Here is a 23610-nt window from a genome sequence, read left to right as displayed (position 1 = left end):
ATAAGTAAAATGGGGACATGGAGAGGTAGAGAGAGCAAGATTGAGCGAGAGGAAGGGAATGGGTAGAGGACAGATACAGAGATAGGACAGGCAGAGATGGGGAGAAACGGGGAGCTGTCGAGAGAGCTGTGAATATTTAAATCTGTTTAGTTTTCCATTTGGGCCCTTGGCTCTTACTCCCCTCTGAGGCCTTCTGATCGCCTACAGGTTACTGATTGCAAGAGACTTTTTAATGTGTGAATGTCTGAGTGTGTGGGAAGGATGAATTTAGTGTAAAACACCCGTTTAGAGGTCGAAAAGCTTCCTTTTTGAATTAGAATCAAGCCTTTTTGTGTTTGCAGATTTCAGCATGACCTTAGCTAACCTTTGCTTTAGTGCATCTTAATTGCATTGCGTGTTTCTCTGTCTGAGTGCATGCGCGTGTGAAGAAATCACCGAGTGGAACGCTGTTGTGAAGAATCACAGGCCTAATCATTGAAGGTGTCTCTGTGTATGGGTGTGCAAAAACTAATAATGCACCTCATTACCAAGCAACACTACAGTAAAATTGCTCATAATACATTTTAATGTGTTTATTAACGCAAGGTCTCATTATTCAAACGAATTCATTTTAATTAGTGAATTATAAAACCTTTCAGCCTTAACCAGCCTTTTGAAAACTTTTTGAAACTGTTTCTTTCAAGTCCAGGCCTGGCAGAAGTTTGAACATCTTCCTGATGCTTTCAGAAATACTGATGGTGGAAATCCATGAAAGTGCTCTGGAACTCCGCTCTGACATCTCTTTGCAATCTGTTATCCCAACAGGCTGTGACTGGTCTCACCCCAAGATGACGTCCCCCAAAAACAAAGCCAAGAAGAAACCACCTAAGGACAGCATGACGCTGCTGCCGTGCTTTTATTTTGTAGAGGTATGCGTAGATTGAGATGTATTGATGAATCACCTTTTGTGTATATATCCCAATGCTTGGTCAACATGACTCACTAGGTGAATGACTCGTTTTATAGACTCATTACAGTAGTGTGTGTTTTGTGTTGCTTGCATCTGGAGGCATCGATCTCCACTGAAAGCAGACTGTGATGTTTTTCTTAAGCAAATATTAAAGTGTCATCAGATTTTTCTGTGCCCTGTGTGTGCGGATGTGTATTTGAGGATGTGTATTGATTATTGTGCTAAGAGCTGAGATAAAACATTGGATGAATCACCCCTTTCCAAGCAAATATTAAATGCTTTGTCCTTGTCCTTGTATCGGGCGTGTGTGTGTGTATATGCGTGCATGCACATGGCTCTCTAGCTCCCCATCGTCCTGTCCTCCTTGGTGTCCCTGTACTTCCTGGAGCTGACAGATGTGTTGTCCCCCGCAATGGTGGGCTTCCGTTGCCATGACCGCGACCTCTCCATGCCCTACATAGAGACGGGCGATGAGCTCATCCCACTGTTGATGCTTCTGAGTTTGGCCTTCGCTGGTCCTGCAGCGTCCGTAAGTCCATCACATGCACATGAGGTTTATTGATGGGGATAGAACTGAGTTCCCTGAAATATGAAGGAAAGTTTAAAGGTTTACTTCTGTATGGCTCATTTTCCTTATTAACCAAACTCAATTCATGGATCTCTATGGCTTAAGTAGCACCTTCCATTTGGGGTAGAAGAAAAATATCACATCCCATAATTATTGTTTATACAGCCAGCACATACAGAGGAATATTAGCATTCATTTGGAGTCACATTTCCGTGTAATATCTGCTCTCACTTTCACTCTATTCTAATTTCCACCAATTCCTGAGAAAAATATTTTGATCTTTAGCTTGGTAGGTGTTTGATTCTCTTCGCTATCTATTCAGTAACATCGCATTCATTTGGCTTATCAGATCTCTTTTTTTTTTTTTTTTTTTTTTTACTGAAGACAAGTGCTACTGCTGGAAAATGGAAACTGTTGAGAGCAGAATTTGCAGGCTGTACCACCAAAATGAGAAGTTAAACAAAGCTGGAAACCTTGCTGAGTAATAATTCCCCGTGGATTTGTCACTGAGCAGGATTTGATCCATCGTTCATGTAAAAATGTTGACTAATTTTACTACAACAAAAACCTCTCATATTGGAGTCACAAGAGTAAAATCATTCACAAAGGATCAGTGGCCTAATGGTGTGTCTGGGGTTTTTGGGTGTGGTGGAGGTTATGAGTGCCACATACATTCGTCACACAGAGGCACTTGTGTATAGACAAATACATAGATCGCACAAATACGTAAACGTACAGCTCTTCGAACAGGCACAAAGCAAATTCAATCTCCCCTCAGAAATGCAGAATCGATAGACACATTGATAAATACACACCTGACATTCCAATACACACCATCAAACACACTACCCAGTCCCTCCAGTCAATACACACACACACAGACACACACACTAATCCATCACGAGCATGGAAACGAGCAGACCTCTCCAACACTCATCTATCACTCTGATTAGAAGTGATCACTATTCGATAGCACCTTGCTTCCATTCTCTCGCACTGCTCTCTCTCACCGTAGATCACAATCACAGACATGGATATCTGACATAGCACTTTTACCTGTTTTCCTTACAGACGTTTTTTTTTTTTGTCTTTTTGTGTTTTTTTCCTCTTGTGCCTTTTCAGTGCGTGCAACATTACAGACACATCATATTCAAAAGCTCTTTGTTTTTTCCTCTTACGCACAATTTTTTCTTCCTTTTTACTCACTTCTCTTCCTCTGTCTATAGATAATGATGGGAGAGGGACTAATGTACTGTATGCAATCCAAGCTGAAGACTTGTCCCAAGTCAGAGAGCAGCATCAATGCTGGAGGCTGCAGCTTCAACTCCTTCCTACGCAGAACTGTGCGCTTCGTGGGTATGTTCAACTAATTTTCGGGGGGGTGGGGTTCGCAGGAGGAGACGAGTTAAGGTTACATTCCAGTCCAAAGCATCTAACAGTGAAATGAGGTTGGGGTTTGTTCAAGAAAACCTTGACGGGGCACAGTGATGTAGCAAGCTGTGGTGTATCTTGCACCTGGGACCGTGTTTTTAGAGGGTCTCATTAACCACGTAGCTTGTCATACAGCATTATTTTCCCATAGATGCTTATTCAGTTGGTGTTGAAGAGGCCTCTAAAACTCCATGATCCAAAACAAACACATCACCGGAGCAATTCCTGATGCAGCGTAGTTAAGTTCATTGGGAACTACACTGCAAATGTATTTTTTCAGTTTAAGCAGAAATATTTTTCCTTTTTGGAGGTGTACAATGCATCACGTTTCATGTCTGCTTTCCTTTATCATCGTCCAAATAACTAAAATGAATTATGAATCACACAGAGGACTACACCTTCAAAGTAACGCTGTGGGAAATGAACAGGTACCCAGATATATTTTGGCCTTATCAGCTTACCAACAGTGTTATAATTGTAAAGAAATGTCTGTAAATACTATTTAGGGATAAAAAGCTGTTTTTAAGATGGAGATCTGTATTACACTTCACACACAATAATTACACTTCCAGGCTGTGCCCCCAACTTTACTCCACTTTTTGAAGTAGGGAAATAAGCTAATTACATGCATTAAATGAAGGGTGACGTAAAATGAAATAGGCATGATATAATTTTTCAGGGGAAATATCTTGAGGCAGACTTTGAGCTTTGAAGTGAAAAGAGTAATTAATTCACCTTGCCAAATTTCACTGTCTGCTGAATGGCTTCATAAAAAACAAAAACTGAAGGCTTGTAGTGTCACTTCAGGTTGTTGGAGCAAATTCAGCGTTGTTTTTGACTGCAAGTCTTCATAAATGAACTGCTCAATGTGGGGAAGCCACCAGGGGCTTTCAGTACTTTTACCAAGGCTGCCTTACCATCTCTTTCTGTCTCTGTCTCTTACCTCTCTCTCCCTCAGGTGTTCATGTGTTCGGTCTCCTGGCAACAGCCCTGGTGACAGATGTCATCCAGCTCGCTACTGGTTACCACGCCCCTTTCTTCCTCACCGTCTGCCAGCCCAATTACACGGCCCCGGGAGTGTCATGTGACAACAATGCCTACATCATGCAGGACATCTGCATGGGGAAAGACCAGTATGCCATCATGTCAGCAAGGTGAGACGTGTACTTATGTTTCCTGTTGAAAGACAGCACACATGGACACACATGGACACACAGAATGCCTCCCATCTGCCTGGCTTCAAAATTTGCATCCCATATACAAAACAACAGAAAACATATGAAGACGCACAAATATAGTGAATTTAATGCAAAAAATTATCTGTTTATTTGTGTAGGATCATACCTTTATGCTTCTGATGCCATTTTATAAGAATATATCTATGTTTGGCAGCTTGGCTCTCCAGCTAGAATCATTTACAAACCTACCACATGCCTGCAGCTGAGGCTCTGCTCATACAGATATATGCTTTATCACGAACTGCGACAGAACCCATTGTGTTCTGAATGTAGAAGGATTTACAGTGGTTGCACAGTATACTGTATATTGCTACACGTCACTATCTTGCAGGAGTGTATGGAAACTGCAAGGCGAGGAATCATCAAAACTAATTTGCATTTGAAGAGGATTACAGGAGATTAAAACAGCAAAGCAGTGAAACTGTTGTTGTTACAGTTAGGTTTTTAAAATAATGCAATATTTGCTTATTAACGAAATGCTTCTTAGTAAAGTTAAGTGTTTATTTGTACAGCAAGACTAACAATGCCCTTATAAATTCTCATTGTGCCCAGCTGCAGTGTCTCACTTGCAGGTGCTAAGGCTAAGTTTGGCTTGTGAAGATACTCTTTGTGTGTAACACAGACAAGTCAGACAACAAAACAAGCTCCAGCATATGGGTATTAGACACAAAAAGTGCAAACAGACAGAAAAGATTACAGCTAAATATAGCTGATACAGGGATAATCCTAGTACTACAAGTGCACGTCTCTGCTTCTGTACTTGAGAGGTCCCTCGGTCCCAAAAATTCCCTTGTGCCTAACCTTAAAGGAATAGTTTCACATTTTGGATAAATCACCTATTTGCTTTCTGGTTCTTTTCTGCTAAATTTAAGGCTACATCCAGCGGTTGGTTAACTTAACCTGTCCAAAAAAACAGTTAACCAGTTTAGAAGAGGTTATGCCCCAGACTATTTCTAGGTCAGGAGCAGTTTCTAGAAAACCAGCAAAGTGTCTGTGACCAGACAAGAAATAGTCCACACATAATCCCCCATAAAACCACGGCATGTTGTTTTTACACTTGGGTTTTTGTAGGTTTCAAAATTGATAACATACAGGGCTGTTTCCATAATTTGTGCTAAGCCAAGTGAAGCTAACCAGTTGCTGGGTGAAGCAGACAAGTATGAGAGTTTTTTCAATCTTCTTATCTTACTCTCAGCAAAAATAAAAACAAATGAGCATATTTCCCAAAATGCTGAACTATTGCTTTAGCAATCACAACTAAATGTCTAACCCCAGCAATTTGCATAAACTTGTAATTGTAGCCTTAAGTATAAAACCCAGAATTGACCCTCAAATATACCCTTAAAAAGTAATAATGCAATCACTTTTAAAGGTCTAAAACTCAAATTAGTCCTCACAAAGAGACAAACAAGAAAGCTCACCTAAAAACACACACACACACACACACAGTTTTAGCCTGTGTCTAAATTTAACACAATAGGGCAAGACACAAGGATAAACACACTCACACTGAGGCAAATTAAATGAGATGTTCTAAACTCTAAATTAGCAGCTTTGACCTCAAACCACTCACTCACTCTCCCCTAATGTTCCCACTAATGCCCCATGGTATTCTGTTTGTGTTCATTAAGACTCACATCCAAGGATGCACGCTCAGTTTGACAAACACACAGTCGGGCAGGCGCACAGGTTTTAATGTCAAACACAATCCTGACATCGCAAATAACAAGAGCAGCCGTGACTATGGTTTGTTCGGGTTTATTCCGAATTCGCACAACTTTTCCCGTGAAAACATGAATCTCTTTCTCACCTTGCCTTTTCTCTTTCATACCTAACTCTCCCACTTTCTCCCCTCAGGAAAACATTTCCATCCCAGCATGCAACACTCTCTGGCTTCGCTGCTGTCTATATCTCCGTAAGCACTTCCTGGGTCTTACTTGCTTCTTGTGTTTGTGTAACTTGAGTATGATGTGTTTGCATCATATGTTTTCACGATGCTTGGGTGTGTGTAGTTTATTGGGTGTATCTCTCTTATGAGTAGTTCATTTAACAAACCCTTTTAAAATGGTAACCAGTGTAACCAGTTTGCTTTTATATTTCAGCAATGTAGGTGTTTTTCGCTACATCCTTTGATTGTTTCTTTCACGGAGTTTCTGTGGATGATATTCTTTTCATTATCTGTGTTCATGACATCTATCCAGATGCTTTTCTCCTTATTTTTAACTCACATTGCTGCTGGCAGCAATAAAATTAGTTCCCGTGTATCAGAGGATTTTCGCTGGAATGAAATCACTGTCACTTCATACACAAGTCACAACTGATTTGTTTACTCACTCATTTCTGTATAGCAGAGTATCCTCAGGCCAAGAAGCCATGTAAATCTCACATTAAAAACATAACATGAACTGTCTTTTGAGGTCAGATATCTGTGTGCATTGCTCCTAGTGTACAGTAGGTAGCTTTTTGCTATTCTACAGTCCAGTGCTGACAGAAGCAGTATGTGAACTGTGTGGCAAAGTAGTACTGTCAATTTTCCATGAGGTAACACCCTCCCACACACACACACACACACACACACACACACACACACACACACACACACACACACACACACACACACACACACACACACACACACACACACACACACACACACATACACACACACACCCTCCTACACCAATGGCTGTAGCAAGCTACTGGCCATATCACTGCTGCCTCACTGAGCTCAGTGGGTGCTCATTAAAGCTCACTAGACAGATTTCTGATCAGAGAGAAAAGGCAGGAGAGGATCAGGAAAGCAGCTGTTTGGGTTGCCACAGTTACAAAAAAAATGTGTGATCAAACACAGTACAGGCAAATAATTTTTCCTCTGTGTTGTTTTTTGCTGCCCATCACACTGAGACATTTGTTTTACTGTATTCAGCATCAAAAACCTTTGTTGAAAATTACAATGAGGTGGAGTAATTCCACTTGTTTCCTTTTTCACAATACAAGGTTTTTTCCTTTTCAGAAATTTGCTGAAACTAGGCAGATCGCTTCACAAAGCACACACTTCATTCAAGAAGTGTTGAGAAAATTTGAATTGCATTGGAAATAACTGAAATGTCACCCTGCTGACAGATTTTTTTTCCTCCCTCTTGCTTCAAGGATTTGTATGCTCAGTACTAGATGGACAAGCTTGTTAAAATGGATATTTTTTGCAAAAACCTGCTTTACTGTCACTCAGCTGTCCTCCACTTTATGTAATCCAAACATGGAGTGCATGCAGTGAATGTGAATGTAACTGTAAATATATTCTTTCCCTTTCTGTCTCTCCTGCTGTCTCCCCCATTCTGTTTTACTTTCAAAACATATTCATCTTAATTACCTAGTTAACTTAATATACAGCATGCAAGACAAAATATTTTCTGATGGGACATCTCACTTTTTCAAGATGATTTCATCCACAGTCTCCTTAGTGGATTTGAAATGGAAACAAGTGAAATTATCTAATTTTTAAAGGTGTAGTTTGATATTTTGGGAAATATACGTACTTGCTTTCTTTAAATTTAGATTAGAGCTGACACCACTATCGTATCTGTCTGCATGGCCTTGCATCATATCTGTCTGTCTCATATGAAGCTAAAGCCAATAGATGCTTAGCTTAGAATACAGACTGGGAGCAAGGGGAATCAGCTAGCCTGGCTCTGTCCAAAGGTAATAAAAGCTCTAAAGCTCTCTAAATAACATGATATATCTTGGCTGAGCACACTGACTGACTGTCTGGAGTCTTTTCATCACTGTGAGGTTGCCAGGAATCCAGTGGAAGCTACAAGAAGTCACTGCATGGGGACAAATAATAGTCCTGTCTCCTAAGATCGCAACTGGTTGTTTCCACATTTTGGTTTTTGTGCAAAGAAAACTACTGAGATATAACTTGTAAATTACTCATCTTTAGTGGTTATTTCTTTTTATGAATAGACAACAGAGCCAGGCTAGCTGTTTCCCCCGGTTTCAAGTCTTTATGCTAAGCTAAGCTAAAAGCCTCCTGGGGTATGGATGTCATTTTGGATGACATTTGGGGTTAATTAACCCCTCTAAACTGTAATATCCTTTGTGAGGTTGAGGTGAAACTTTTGCTGCAGTATATCATGCCTTGTACTCTCCACCCTAGCCTCCATATGTCTAAACTGTCTTTTGTTTATTTATGTGCACGTCTGTCTCCTCAGATGTATTTTAATGCCAGCATCAGCAGCACGACCAAACTGCTGAAGCCGCTCCTGGTGTTTGCTTTCTGCATGGCGGCAGGCCTCGCCGGGCTGACACAGATAACTCAGCACCGCAGTCACCCAATAGACGTCTACGTGGGATACCTCATAGGAGCCGGCATTGGCGTCTACCTGGTCAGTTAAACAAAGTGCAAAAGACTGCGAATGACAAGTATCAGACAGGGAAAATATATTAAAGGACTTAATTTCTTTTGCTGGTTTCAAGATAATTACTGCTTTTATGATCATTTAACTCGCTGAAAGACATTTGAACAAGTAAAGTCGTCCTGAAACGGATGTCCTATTTCAGGCTTTAGTTTGGTAAATAAGTGCCAGCATATGTTTGTGTGCATTTAGGGATTTGTTTTGTCCCGAGGGAGTAGTTAACAGTCAGCATGCAGCATGGTGGGAATGACAGAATACACATAAATAGATTTTTTTAATAAAAGTGCCTTAGTTGTGACTGAATTGTCCCATTGTATTATTCTAACACTATCACAGCATGTGCTAACAAATTCAGCTTTTTTTCATCACCTCTTCTCTCCGTGTGGCTTCCATACTTTTCTCTCCCAGCAGTTTTTTTTTGGCAGGCTATATATAGCTTTTTCTATTACGGAGGGAAGAGATAGAGAACGAATAATCCGATAAGAATTCTCTGGAACAATTTCACACTCTGGTTTAAGGAAACTTGTCGTTGCCATTTTCCACGCTTCCCTCCTCCTCTCATTCCTTCTCTCTCGTCTTTCACTTGTTAAAAGGGGGCGCGTTTCTTCCTGTCATTAAAGGATGAATTCTGAGAGAGGAGGAAGAGAGTGATTCATGCTGACCTCAGACTAAACAGAAGGAAGAGGGAGAGATGTCTATTCATGCACTTGCTCCCCACTAATAGGAATATCAATTTTTTTCCTCCTAAAGATTAAAGAAAATACGTTTTCACACTTCAGTCTTTATTTAACATGCTTGGTACTTCCATCTCCTCATTTATTTCTCCTCCCCACCTCCCTCCCTTTATCCCTCTGTCCCCTGCCAGGCTGTGTATGCAGTGGGAAACTTCAAAGCATCAGAAGAAGATGCTCCCTCTTTACAGAGACTGGCCTCGGCTCAGCAGAAGGACAGCCTGAGGGTGCTGAGCCAGCGTGGTCATGACTCCCTGTATAGGAAGACTCCCAGGGTGTCCGAGAGCAGAGAGGAGCTGGGGGCAGGACTGGGATCTGGGGCCCGAAGTAAAGTGAGGAGGGAGAAGGCGTCCCTGGCCTCCCTCAAACGAGCAAGCGCCGATGTGGAGCTCCTGGCAGCCCGGGGTCCCATGGGCAAGGAAACCATGGTAACCTTCAGCAACACATTGCCCCGAGTTGCAAACGGCAACAGCCCCATCTCCCCCTCGGAGGAGCCAGTTGCCACGCAGCGCCACATGACCTTCCATGTGCCCTTTGACCCCCAAAGGTCTCACCAGCTGGTGTCGGAGTGGAAGCAGCGATCACTGGAGCTCCGCAGCCAGAGCTCACGAGACGAAGAGGAGGGAATGGATGGAAGAGATGGAGGAGAAGAAGGAGGAGGAGCAGCAGCAGCAGTAGGAGAAGGAGGAGATCAGGGGATGCCTTCCTCTCTTTATCCCACGGTGCAAGCCAACAAGGGCACCGCCACACCAACTGGAGCCAGGATGGTGGTGGCACCCCCACTTGTTCACATCCCCGAGGAGGCGTCTCGGCCACCGCCCGTCTCACCCAAGAGCGCTAAAACCCGTGCCAAGTGGCTGTCGCTCACAGAGGGAGGAGGGATGAAAGAGCCAGGAACAGGGCCCATTGCGGTGTCAACTCCCCGTGTGCCCAACACGCAGCCCAACCAGCCGCCAAGCCAGCAAAGAGTCACACAGGTGAGGTAGAAATGAGAAAGTGAATGCCTGCAAATCATTATAACTACATTATTTTGAGCAGTAATGTTCCATACTTTAATTTCAGCTGGCATGCAGCCAGTTCTTAAAAATATAGTTTAGACAGAGGAAGAGATTTAACAGCTGCCAAACTCTGTGTGCGCTACACACCTGATTTATTTTGTTGGTGAAGTCAAAACAGAACAACACGGGTGGAGGCAATTCCACTGATTAGTTTCCAATATAAAATACTCTGACAAGGGTTTAAGCACCAAATATAGTCAGAGTTCAATCTTATTAAAATGTTCTTGAGGGATATTGAATATGTTATTATCACACTTTACAATGTTTACAATAAAAAAAGTCCCTGAACTCTGGGTTGATATTGCAAAGAGCGATTTTGCAATAACAACTTTCTGTATGCACACTGATGAGATTTTCACCTTCCTGCAGGTGATAGCTATGTCAAAGCAGCCGGGTCATGGGCCCATCACCTCGTCCACGAAGACATCAGAGGGTGGCTCCTCCTCCGGCGGTGGGTCCAACTGCTCTGAGTCACCCTACTACCGGATCCCATCTGATCGAGACAGCTGCACCGGGAGCAACCCGGGAAGTATCGCCGGCAGCGGGAGCATCGTCACAATCGACGCTCATGCCCCTCACCACCCGGTGGTGCGTGTGTCGGCCAGCAATGGCAAGCCGTGGGAGTGGAGAAACACCATCAGCGGCAACATGATGACCACTGACACAGCAGGGGAGAAACACCGCACGACCCTACAGCGACAGGACAATGTCAGTCACTACCGGGATTATCGGACACTCCCAGTGAAAACAGACTCGCTGTGCTCCTCCTCGGCCAGTGGCAGTGCTGAAGGAGGGGCAGAGCTGCCTCCCCCACCTCTCCCCACCTCCTCCTCCCCTCTGCCTCCCCCACCTCAGCTGTCATCATCCCCTCTTCCACCACCGCCTCCTCACTCGTCATCTTCCCCTCTGCCTCCCCCTCCACAGCCGAGCTCCTCTCCATTGCCTCCTCCTCTCCCTCACCCTGCCTCCTCCCACATGCCTCTGCCTCCTCACCTATCCGCTCAAATGTCCCCACCACCCCTCCCATCATCCTCTCAAATGCCGCCACCTCCTCACCCATCTTCCTCCCATATGCCACCACCTCCTCACCCATCTAGCTGTCAAATGCCCCCACCTCCTCAACCATCCTCTTCCATGCCACCGCCTCCTCACCCGTCCTGCTCCATCATGCTCCCCCCTCCTCCCCACCCCGATTTACTGATGGACGGCCACAGTCAGACGTTGTCCCGCTCTTCCACCCTGCCTCGTCGGCCTTCCGTCTCCGCCCGCAGCCATGCTGAGCAGGAAAACTATTACAAGGCCATGCAGAACGAGAGGATGTTATAGTAAAGGGGGAAAGACAACGGACATCATTGCCATATCAATGATTGTACTTCAGAAGACTCAGCTGAAAGAGACGGTGAAACAAAGTAGGTTGTGGCAGGTGGAAAGAGATTTATGATTTTTGACAAAAAGGTTTAGAGACGCCGAATTCAGAACAACAGCTTCAGTCAAAATGCTGGAAATGAAGAGACAGCAGGGGTGGAGGACTGTGGGGAGGTCTGGCAGCTCACACACTCAGCAGGGGATCTGGTTTTTCCCTGCTCACACGTACTGCCCACAGCGCCGGCTCAACGGCCCTGACTGGGAAAAGAACAGGGACAAGGGAAGAAAGGGGCGTCAAAGAGAGCAGGGCGAAGAATTAAAATCCCCAGTTCACCTCTCGTTTTAACACGCACATCCTTCATGTTCCTTTAAGACACATTCAAAGGAGGAAGCGAGGAGGCTGCAGCTGAGAGAGAGATATCACAATGAACGGTCTGGGATTTGCTAAATCAAGTTTCCCTTGAGAGGGGAGGGATAAAACTGAGAAAACAAAACATCTACAGGCAATACTAGCTCTCCTTAAACCAGCGCAGCTGTTTGAGGATGCCAGCCATTACACACAGAGAATTTGCCCTTGTACAAGCTGAAAAACGCATTCTTCAAAGCACCCAAAAGCTATGGAAAGTCAAAGAATGCAGTAATGTGAAGTTCAGCTTCAAAAATATTAGCTACAACTGACAAAAGCATGAGAGTCTTTTTACCCCTCTGAATAAACACACCAAATGGGGAAATTTATGTTTGATGCCAAGCAAATCTATAAGTATCCACCAGAAAGACCCGGCTTAGGAAGCGTTGCTTCTGGACGGGGTGTGAGAAGGAGGAGGGGTGGGTATAAGGAGGATCACGCACAGTTGGGCACCCCTATACAAACGTCACTGAATGGATTACTGTTGTAAACATGAGAGGCGGTGGACTGGAAAGAGAATTTTCCCTAAAGTGAAGAGGGTGGCTGGGCCGCTCAGCACAGCGAGCCAAGCAGCCAGTCTTTGCTGTGTGTGAAACCTGCCACAGAGCCTCAAGCAGCACTAAAGAGATTAACGTTTGTTTATCAAACCATGCTAGCACACTCTTCCCTCTGTCACCCTTCGCATTTGGCCCTTTGGTAAATCACAATGGTGCTGGGAATGTTAATTGAAAGCTGCCCAGCTGGTCATGCAGCCCACCATCACCACTAACCTGGACAATGGCTCAAGCAGGTGATGTTTGGATGCATCTTACTGGCTGTGTTCCTCCAATTTGTTTATAGCTGTTATCATTTCAAATATTTTGGTACCAGTTCCTAACAACATATACTTTTTAAGGGTTTCAGAAGTTGTCGCTTTGTTTATGACTGTTTATTTATGCTTCCTAGGTCACATTCTTGAGAGGAATTTTGGGATGGTCAAATTGTGTCAGGTTAAACTAAATTTAGGCGTACATCCATATATTTTTTATGGATTTAATACTTAATTTTTACAATTCCAGTCTTAAAATCCTTGTTCATCCATCCATCCAGTATCTGTATCTTTGCATTCTCCCAGGGGTTCACAAGTCAATCATGGGGCAACCCTTTATTAAGTATGCCTTACCAGAAAGTGATACCAAGACCTTTGGTTCTTCTCTGGTGACATTAAATAAATTCCAGATTTCTTGAACAGAAGACAGTGTTAAAAAGAAAAAATATCAGACTCAAGGTCCACTTGCTTGGTGCTTTGGTGCTTTCGGCTGCATCACAAGATCTTCATCAGCAGAAGTAATTTGCTCATTCGGATCAGGGTCTTTCTGAAGAAGACCATGTGATGCAGTCAAATCAAAAGCTATAGTACAACTGAGTAAAATTAGTTGGGTCATAATTAGCCATCGATCAGATGAAAATGCGAGACATTTACAGATTTTAGCTTCTCAAACATGAGAATTTGCTTTCTCTGAAAAATTGTGAGTCAATTTTCACTATTTTGTGAAATTTTTAGTTAAAACCGTAACAGATTAGTTGTAAAATTAATTTCATGGTTCGTTCTAATAAACTTATGCAAATAATCAGTAGTTGCAGACCCAAGAAACTCATTTCTACAAGTGCGTGTTCTTCCTGCTCACCCCTGCCTCTGGTGTGTATTTATACTGTGTTGTATAAAGTTGTTATTCGGTATCTATCGTTTCATACATCCAAGTTTTTTCTATCAGAAGATATTCCATCCCATGACAAGTGCTTTACTTTTGATCATACTTTGATCATATTTCAACTCACGAACACACAGACGAAGAATCTGGTTTCCACCCATGTACCACAGCATCTGAAAGATATGTAAACCAATTTTGTAAAGTTGTGCTAGGAAGAGGCTGCGTTAAATGGAACAAGTTGTATTTTGTAGTGGAGCTCTTCAGATGAGGAGCTGATAGATAACGTTGCTTGTCAGTTTGTGCTGCATGTGTGTACGAGCGTGTTCTTTTTTTTTTTTTTTTTTTTTTTTTTTTTTTTGAACTTTATTTCTGTGCTTCAAGTCTGCACCGTTACCTTTGACAGACAGACATGCTGCATTTTTCAGTGCTGGTGATTATCGTACTTCCTTCCCCCATTTTGACTGTAAAAATACTTGATATTACCTAATATTATTAATACTGTTATTATTCTGCAGTCCTTTTTATGGACTAATGTTTTCTATCTGTGGTGATGTGTAATATTAATAACCTCATTGAATAAAAAATGAAGACTTCTTAACGGATGTTTCATCTCGTGTTACTTGAAAGCACCGTAGCAGGTGTATGTGGCTCGGCAATAAGGGGAAGGTCATTGCCGGAGCAGCTTTTACCGCTACTCTAATGAAAAGGATCTTCTCCATTGATTCCAGGGATATGAGTACTTTCATGCTCACTCGTACTGTACACTCACACACTGACATACTCACACAAGCACAAATACCCACAGCCAGACGGACACAGCACATGCAACATTTGCTCCTTTCCTGTGGGCTAGAGTCAGGTTTCCATAATGAATTCTGCTAGAATGTTGGTCAATCCTAAATGACCTGCAGGGATGCAGCAAGCACTGGCTGAGACCAAATATGTGTGTGGAAAGAACTGCTGAAATGTGTACTTTTCAACAAATAAGTGTATTTTGTATGTTTGAATCTGTGCACAGATTCATATACAAATAATTGTAATGTTCATGTGCATTAAGGTGGATGATTATGTAGACATGAACTGGGGTTTGTGTGTGTGTGCACATCTGCGTGTGTATAAAAGTAGTGCCCTGTCCATCTTTCCATTCAGATATGTGTCGGTTCTGTGCATTTTTCTATCTGTATGCATGTTTGAGTGTTTGTCTCGGTATGTATGCAAATGTGTGTGTGTGTGTTTGAGAGTGTGTCCAGTGCTATGGAGCATTGAGCTGTGTGATGAGGACGTAGAGGCAGTAGGGGTGCAGATGGTGTACTGAGGCCTGAGGACAGTCAGCCTGTCCATGACTCACACTCAGCAAGCCAGCAACCCTCTCTCTCTCTCTTTCCTTGGTGGCCCAGAAAGCACAACACAACAAGTGTGTGTGTGTGTGTGTGTGTGTGTAGCTGCAGAAGGCAACAGAAAATGCGGACTGAGCTGTCTGTACGCATGTGTCTATTTTTATGACTGTGTGCCTGTGTATATGCCTATATCTCTCTTGGTGTGCGTGTGTGTGTGTGTGTGTGTGTGTGTGTGTGTGTGTGTGTGTGTGTGTGTGTGTGACAGTGAGAGTGGCTGTCCACTGCTGACATCCTTTTCAGGACTGATTTACCACTGCAGAACAGCACAAAAGCCTTTTGTCCACCGCTCTACTTTTATCTTACTCACTTTGTCACTATCATTCTACCTACCGCCATCTCACCCAGCTCGTCGAGAACCTTTATACACGAAGGAAGGGGATTTGGAGCACTGGAGCTTATATCCTGATTTTCCTCCAGCTCTCAGTTTCTTGAATGAGGGATTAGGATTCAAAAGGGTCATGGGGATCATTTTACTTTCGGTCCGATCAATGTAGGGGGGGGGGGGGGGGGGTCATTTTTCTCAAAAATCAAATATTGATCCCTTTTTAACATGAATAGGTTGCTACATCGAAACCTGCCTTCCGGTTAGTATGTACAGAGATTGACTATGTTTGATAGTGTGCCCCAGCCATTAAAGAGTTAATTCTTTGTCAGGGTTCATGGCTGAAATGGTTGAACAGCCCCTGTTTAACAGCTCAGTTGAAGGGCTTCGCCAGTTATGGAGAGGAAACAAAAGTGATGGATTCATATTCCCATGGTGTAACGGTTGTTAAAATTTTCAGTCTGGGATCCACAGTAAATTAAATTTAGTCTCACAAGGGCTTATTAAGCCCTGTTAGAAATCCTGCCATTGCAGACCCACCAGACACAAACCTTGTAGTGAGCGGTTCTGGATCCTGAACAATAACCAGCCCTAATGTGCCAGTCAGCCGTCTACCGCCACAGCTGGGGGCTAAGACTGACATTTCTAGGAGGCTGGCTTCACTGTGTCAGTAGCTGTATTTTCAGAGCTTGTTTCTACTTACAGGTTGAAGACAAGAAAGTACCTTTAAAAAAATACACATTTCTTCATTTTTTTATGTTACAAAACAAACCAACTACAACATCCACAACCAGAATTTGCCAAGATTTTGCTGGTGGGAAGAATTACTTCCCTTCATGGATAATATCTTGGTGTTGAGGATATGTGCTAGCTCGTTCTCTCGCTCTTTAACCTGCAGGCTATAGAACGAGATAAATGTCTAACCAGGCTACCAGTTAGACTGTTACAGCCCAGCTGGGAGCCTGACATTTTTATGGGGCTGTCGTCACCTCACAAGGCAACTGCTGCTTTACAAGAGCTTGATTTTCAACCACACTGATGAAAAGTCAGAAGAGCACCAGTGTTGTTACAATTCATTGTGACGGGGTCATGAACATCTAAACAAAACTTCACAGCAATCCATGTAATAGTTGTTGAGTAATTTCAATGTGGACCAATCAACTGACTGGCATTGCCATCACTGGCATGGCTGAAAACTCATGAAACTGGGCCACAGTACAAAAAGGATAAAATACATGACTGACAATCTGTAACTGAGACAGTTTCTAAAAATTCCCCGAAAGTTGACTTTGCAAAGATGCAACGCTTTCATGTGACAATGTAAAGGAACACTCGACTAAGCTGAGAATGCGCACAAGTCTTTCAGTCCCCCTCACTCTGCTTCTCCAATTATACTTGATATGTCTGTTTCACTGTCTCCCCGTGCTTTCCTCTGAGAACTGGGGAGATAAAGACGGAGATGGGAATGATGTACTCCTGCACCACCTCACCCCACATTCATGGACACAATCAGAAACATATAAACACACTCACATATTCCCATGAAGACACAGAGCAACACATGCACTAAAACGCAGATCTAGAGATGAATGTATGAAGACAAACATCCTTCACACATACACACCCTCCCATGCCTGCTTTTGCCCTCGCGCTATTTGTCTACATGTAGAGACAGAGAAGGGGTAGTAGTGCAGTGTATTTGAGCATGAGTGGGCTGATGTGACTGTGGCCTTACATGCATGAGTAAGACTGTACAGTGCATGGCTTCAATACCCTACAGGCCAAGCAATGGGTAGTAACACACTGACACAGTTATCAGACCAGACTAATTGGGTCTGGGACTGTGTGTGTACATGTGTGCCAGAGAACCATTGTAAACGCATGTCTTAATGTGTTCGTGAGACCCTTTCATGTATTTGGGGGGAACCCCATGTACAATACTCTGTCTGTTAACTGCCTTATCACCTCTAAACCCTCTCAAATGTGGATTTAAGAAATTAAGTAGGAGAGTGTGTGTGTATGTATATATCCATTTGCTTGAGTGCGTTGTGTCCTGTCACACATCTATAATGACCACATATGTCTTACCTCTACCCCCCTACATCCTCTCAGATTCATAAATATCTCTCCTGCCAGGAAGAACTGTCAAATGTGTCAGAGTTTTCTATGGAAGCTCTTGGCAGAGGATCACGCTCCCTTACAACCATCTGACCCAGTTTCAGTCCTCATATCCCCACAGTTAAGATACTGAGGGATATTTTGCATTATACACAAAAAACACACACACAAACACAAAAATTTAGCCAAGTCTGCAACATTGCACATTACAACAAAATCGCTATGTCACAATTAAATAGTATGCCTCACTAAATCTGCAAATACACACATGTACACATACTGTAGCTGGCATAAGTGTTACTCCAAATCAGCAAAAAATTCAGTATGAAAAAAAAAACAGTGCCATCGTTAATCCAGTCTAAATCAGTTCGGTCTGGGAGTATCAATTTAATGAGTAAATTAGAGCTCTGCGGCACTACACTCATCTGCGCTCATGCCTGTGATCCATCCTATTTCATATCAGCTACAAGCAGGGGAACAGAGACAAAGACTGCATCTGAGTGTAACTGAATGAATCCGACTGGGTCTAAATGTATCTGACTGTTTCAGAGTATTTTCTAACCTGGTAGTCATCCTCCATTTATGCATCATGTCAGAAGCAGTGGGCGAGGATCAGAGGTCAAAGACCTGAATTGAAATATTCACTCAGTAACAGAAATTGATGAGCTACAGACCCTAAGAAGGAAGAAGAGAAGAAACAAACAACACAAGGAGGGAGAACAGGAATCTAACCAGTGAATCAAAGAGGTATGAAGAAAGGAAAGAAGATAAGGAGACAGGCAGGACAAAAAGAAGCAAGGATCAGTAGATGGATATAATATGAAGAAGAAGCAAATGAAGGAATGAGCAGATGATCAAAGGTGTGATGCAAGGAGGGGTGAAATGAATGCATGGGAGAGAATTAAAGAGGCATGGTAAAATAAATCAAGGGAAAGTAATACAGGGACAAAAGGACGCCAGAGAGGAAGCAGGTAAGGAAGGAGTGGGAGGGACAAATAAAGAAATGATAAAACAAACATGAATGGTGCAAAGAGGGAAGAAAGAAATGAAGGGAATAGAATTAAAGCGAAATGCAGGAGGGATTAAAAATGAGATTAACAGAGAAGCAAAAACAAGGAAAGAAAGGCAGGGATGGATGCATGGACCAAACAGATGGAACAAAAGCAAGAATGTAATAGACAAGGAGGGATGTGCATAAGCAGTGAAGGTGGGAAAGCTAAACAGGGATGAATGACGGGATGAAAGGAAAGAGATAATGGAAGGAAACAAAAGGGAAGAAGGGGGAACGCTATCAGAGCGGAGGAAAGTACACTACAAGGATAGAAAAAAGGAAGCAAAAAGCAGAGAGATGACTAAGTGAATGGGGGACAGAAAAGGTCTTCATCGAGTTTCAAGTGACTTTATGGGTGAAAGACGGGAATAAAAGAGCTGCCACTCCACTGTGACTGCCAGTTGAGCCTTTGAATGGATCACTGGCTTCACCACGATACTCACTGACCTGCATAACAGCAACCAATTAACACATTGTCACATCTGATGCCAACGTGATCCAGCACCAAAGGGGGGTGGGGGGACGGGGGGGGGTCATAGTAGTGGTGTGTATGAGAGAGACAGATACTGAGAAAGACAGGAGAAGAAAATGGGAACACAGCTCCCGTGCCATGAGCCAGACATGAGAGAGTGTGTTTGTGTGGGCGGATTCAGTGACGGGACAGTGACAGTAGGTGTGTAGCTAATGATGCTGCCTTATAATGAGGCCAATGCATCCGTTCACACTCATACATTTCCACTGCATGACCCTCATTATTCCCCTGTGGATTTACGGCCACAGACTGATGTGCATTTATTTGTGTGTATATTCAAAAGGACAGCCAGATTTAAGAGAATGGTATTAACAAACGGATTCAGAAGGAGACCAAACATGCGCCTTTCATTATTCATGTCTGGTTCAGTGGCAGCATTCTGCCGCCATGGAGAGAAGTACAAAGACAAGTAAAGAAGGAGGCAGGAAGGAGGGGAGAAGAGAAGAAGAATGACAAAATGAAAGATGAGGGAAAGAGGAGAATTAGACGAAGTAAAAAGGGTCAGAGAGAAACATTATCTTTTGATGTGGCTCATTACAAGTCAGAGCAACAAAAAAAGAAGTACAAAAAATCTCCAGCTCCCACACCCACCCACATACACAGGCACAACACAATCCACAGCAGCCCACAGAAGCACGATTGACATTTTAAAACACACAGTGAGAGACAGAGACGAAGACAGGTAAGACAGTGAAAAGAAGAAGCAAAGAGAATGAAAAGAAGCGAAACATTCTGGCAGTTTTCTGGCCCAGTGCACTGAGGGTATTCCAGGATGGAGGAAACTCTTTATACTCCACCTCCTCCAGGCCTCAAGCTGCCTTTCAGCTCTCTCCCTCAATACTTTGAGTCTGTCCCCTCACTCACTCTCTGTTATCCATTCACTTTCTCATCAACCCTTCCTCCCCTGCTGTGGATTTGCACCCGCCTCCTCCAAATTCCACTCAGTTATTTTCATTTTGGGTAATTTTTATTCCGGCGATGTTTATTCATGACGAGGTTCTGAGAGAGAGATAAGAAGCCAAGTGCTGAGCTGGCCCCGAGGGCTGTGAGGGCTCCAAGTCAGTCTGTACACACACGCACACACACAAACACACAACTCACATGAACATAAACACACACACACTCAAATACCTTCTGTGTATACCCACGAGATCAAACACCCAAGCACATGTTTGCATACATGTTCACATAAAGGCACACACACACAGTGGCGGTTCTACATTGAACTACTCCCTGGGCAACTCCCCCTCCAAGCGCCCCCCCCCAAAAAAAGAAAAGACATTTAACACAAACAGCCATGTTTTAACAATATTTATATTATAACAATCTCCATCTCCAACATCTCCAAAACAGTTTAGAAATTAAAGTTATCAGAAATTAAATACATATACTCTATATACTGTACATAAAAGTGGCAAAAATATACACAATCACACATAACAACAGCAGAGAATAACAATAATATAAAATAATAAAGAAAATAAAGAATAATATACAAATAAAATATAGAATAAATATTCTGAATAGCACAAATCCTTCATTACACAAATGAAAACACACTAAAGGAAATCTAATTATAACACTATCAACAAAAACTAACAAACTAACAAACAAAAACTAAAACTAAAACCTGACCTTTCTGGCCTTCCTTGATGCAAAATCATCAATAATGTCATCATATGAAACCTGCTCCCCTATTGAGTGATTGATACTGATGACAGCAAGGCCAGTGAGCCATTCCTGCCACATGGTTGACCTCAGGTACGACTTGATAACTTTAGCTTTGAAAAGCTCCTCTCTGCTTGAGCCACAGTGACTGGCAGAGTAAGTGCGATCCTGAGAGCAGGATTATCAGAAAAACAAAACCGTGCAGGAATTATAGGCCTGTATTTATAATGTGAATGAAATGTGCGTTATTTGGAAGAAAGTCGAGGTGACTTTATCCCACTAATTCCATTAGAGTACTGGAGAGATGTCAGTCCCAAAACATGCCTGACCCTCATCTGTCAGCAGAGTTTATCATGAAATCATGGCAGACACACACACACACACCTCACACAGGAAGCTGTACCCCCCACTTGCCTACTTGCTGCTTCTGCATATGCAAGTGTGCACATGTGTGCTGACAGACTTGCAGTTAAAATGGCCAGAGGGAGTGAGAGATGGAAGTGGATGTGATATACATAAAGTGAGGAAGACACACAGAGAAAATGAGGGGCTTGTTTCTCAGACAGGGTTAAAATCCTTCTCATCCACTCTCACTGGCTCCCAAATCTGCTCAGCCACTTCCCTATTTCTACACCTTTCTCTGAGTCCCCAGACAATATGCAACGATCCGATCCCTTTATGTGTCTCTCTTCTGCTCCTTTTCCACTTGTGCAAATTCTGAGAAGCCAACAACTGAGTCTTAGCTTGTGTCTGGCATGGAGGGATGCCTGCCGGTTTGATCCCTAAAATAACTAGCCATGATTACACTTGCAGGTTTTAATTTAGGTTCCATAGAGTTCCACAGACTAGAGTCTGACTGTCTGTTAGAACACGACACCATGTTTTTGAGAAACTGCCTGACCGGTCTACATTTCTCTACAGTGACAAAGGTGAATGTGGGAATTAAAAGGTCTTAAGTATTCCCGTAGATTAATTTCCATGCCCCACATCATCAACTTAGATATTGAGTGATTGAGTTCTGAGAAGCCAGTATGAACTGATTTTCTGGTGAGAAGACATTTGAACAGAACTCTTTGCTGTTTTGTAGATGCCTGGGGTATTTAGCTATTGTTTCAACTGCATTTCCATGACAACAGTGCAATGTGCAGCAGGTCCTAACTACGTCTTGAAACACTGTATAGTCACTGAAATGCTGTTGAATCCGTTACATGAGACCTAGATGCCTGAAACACTTTCATTTTAGACTCAATTTAGTCCAGTTTTAACCCAGACACATACATGACCTGTCAATCATCAGAGCTTTGGCCTACCGGGAGGTGAATATCTCAGATTAACAATAAGTAAAAGAGGACCTCTTCAAACTGCTCCCCGAAAACCCGATTTATCTAACCCCAACCCTTACCCTAACCTTAACCCTGTTCTAACCCGAACCCTAAAACCAAGTCCCTTAATGTCCTCACTTACGCAAACTGTCCTCAGTCTGTAAGGTCTAGAAGTAGAGTACAAGGACACACACACACACACAGTCCTGACACAGCATATTGGTGTAGCTTTTGAGTGTTAAACTCAATAAATAATACCAAGGACAGGATGTTATTTTACAGACTTCAACTTTGAGAGCTGCTGGTTTGGTCATAAATATTTAATGTTGTAAAGAGAATTTTTTAAGATTTAAAACCAACTTCAGGGACTTGGACAGTGCAGGAGACTAAAATTTATACAAATACAACTACTCTCAATGTTTTGTCCCTCAATCTGATAGAGATACGCAGATGATCTTATATCTGTTCTCCTCAGCTAGTAAAGTGACCACTCAACAAATCTCCCCAAATATAGACATATTCTAAAACAGATAAACCATAATATAATGGTGAGGTTAACATCCACAACTCATATCATGTTATACATGTAACAAAATCCTCATAGCTGTTTCAAAATAAGAACAATTTCTTGGTCTAATGATCACCACTGAATTTACGGATACAGAAGAAGAAACCTGGCTTAACAAGAGAACATGTCTGCAACACGAGCACCACCTGCTGGACATCGGGTGCAGGTGCAGCATGTTTTGGATAAAATGAGGATGCGGATGTGCAAGAATAATTTGACAGAAAAAAAGTGACTGTAGTAGAAAAATTGTTTACATTTATTAACTTCTTTTTAAATAAGTGTGACTCTTTTCGTGTGTTTCTGAATTAATAAAAAATAGCAGATGGATAATCGACCCAGAATCAAAGTCAAATCAAAATCACAGCTTGAGGCTGTGCAGCCATTCAGCTTCAGAGCCTGAGGATATATTTATATCCATCAGAAGGAAATCACATCTTAAGGAGTCTTAACATTGACCCTCTTCACCACTAGGTGGAGACGTGGGGCAGCAGAAAGGAGAGAGCGGTCCTTTCTCCTCTGGCAGGAGAACTGGATTTGATCCCAGTTTTGGCTGCACGTACGCGGCTTCTTCTGCAGCCCTGAGGCAGACAGCCTGGTTCCTTGGACGTCATATGATAAGGCTGGAGGAGAGCCAGCAGGGCCCCCGATTGGAGAGGAGGACCCATATCTCAGTCAACGCGAGCAGCCTAGGGCCCCATTATCTTCACAAGGCAGGGAGGCGTATCCTTTTCCCCTCTGCACTCCCCTTCACATACCACTGTGGCTCCCCCTCTCTCTCTC

At 42.9% G+C, this 23610-nt stretch overlaps 1 protein-coding gene across 1 annotated transcript; it reads left to right on the top strand.

Annotated features, from left to right (window-relative positions):
* Nucleotides 1-734: 734 nt before the first annotated feature.
* LOC121197411 (phospholipid phosphatase-related protein type 3-like) lies at nucleotides 735-11716 on the top strand. Its single transcript, XM_041061013.1, has 8 exons — nucleotides 735-908; nucleotides 1293-1478; nucleotides 2744-2873; nucleotides 3907-4102; nucleotides 6044-6101; nucleotides 8398-8571; nucleotides 9467-10309; nucleotides 10760-11716. The coding sequence occupies exons 1-8, from the start codon at nucleotides 735-737 to the stop codon at nucleotides 11714-11716; spliced, it is 2718 nt and encodes a 905-aa protein (XP_040916947.1).
* Nucleotides 11717-23610: the final 11894 nt, after the last annotated feature.

Source organism: Toxotes jaculatrix, chromosome 17 (genome assembly GCF_017976425.1).
Source record: "Toxotes jaculatrix isolate fToxJac2 chromosome 17, fToxJac2.pri, whole genome shotgun sequence".
Lineage (NCBI taxonomy): Eukaryota > Metazoa > Chordata > Actinopteri > Toxotidae > Toxotes > Toxotes jaculatrix.
This window is presented reverse-complemented; position numbering and strand designations above follow the sequence as displayed.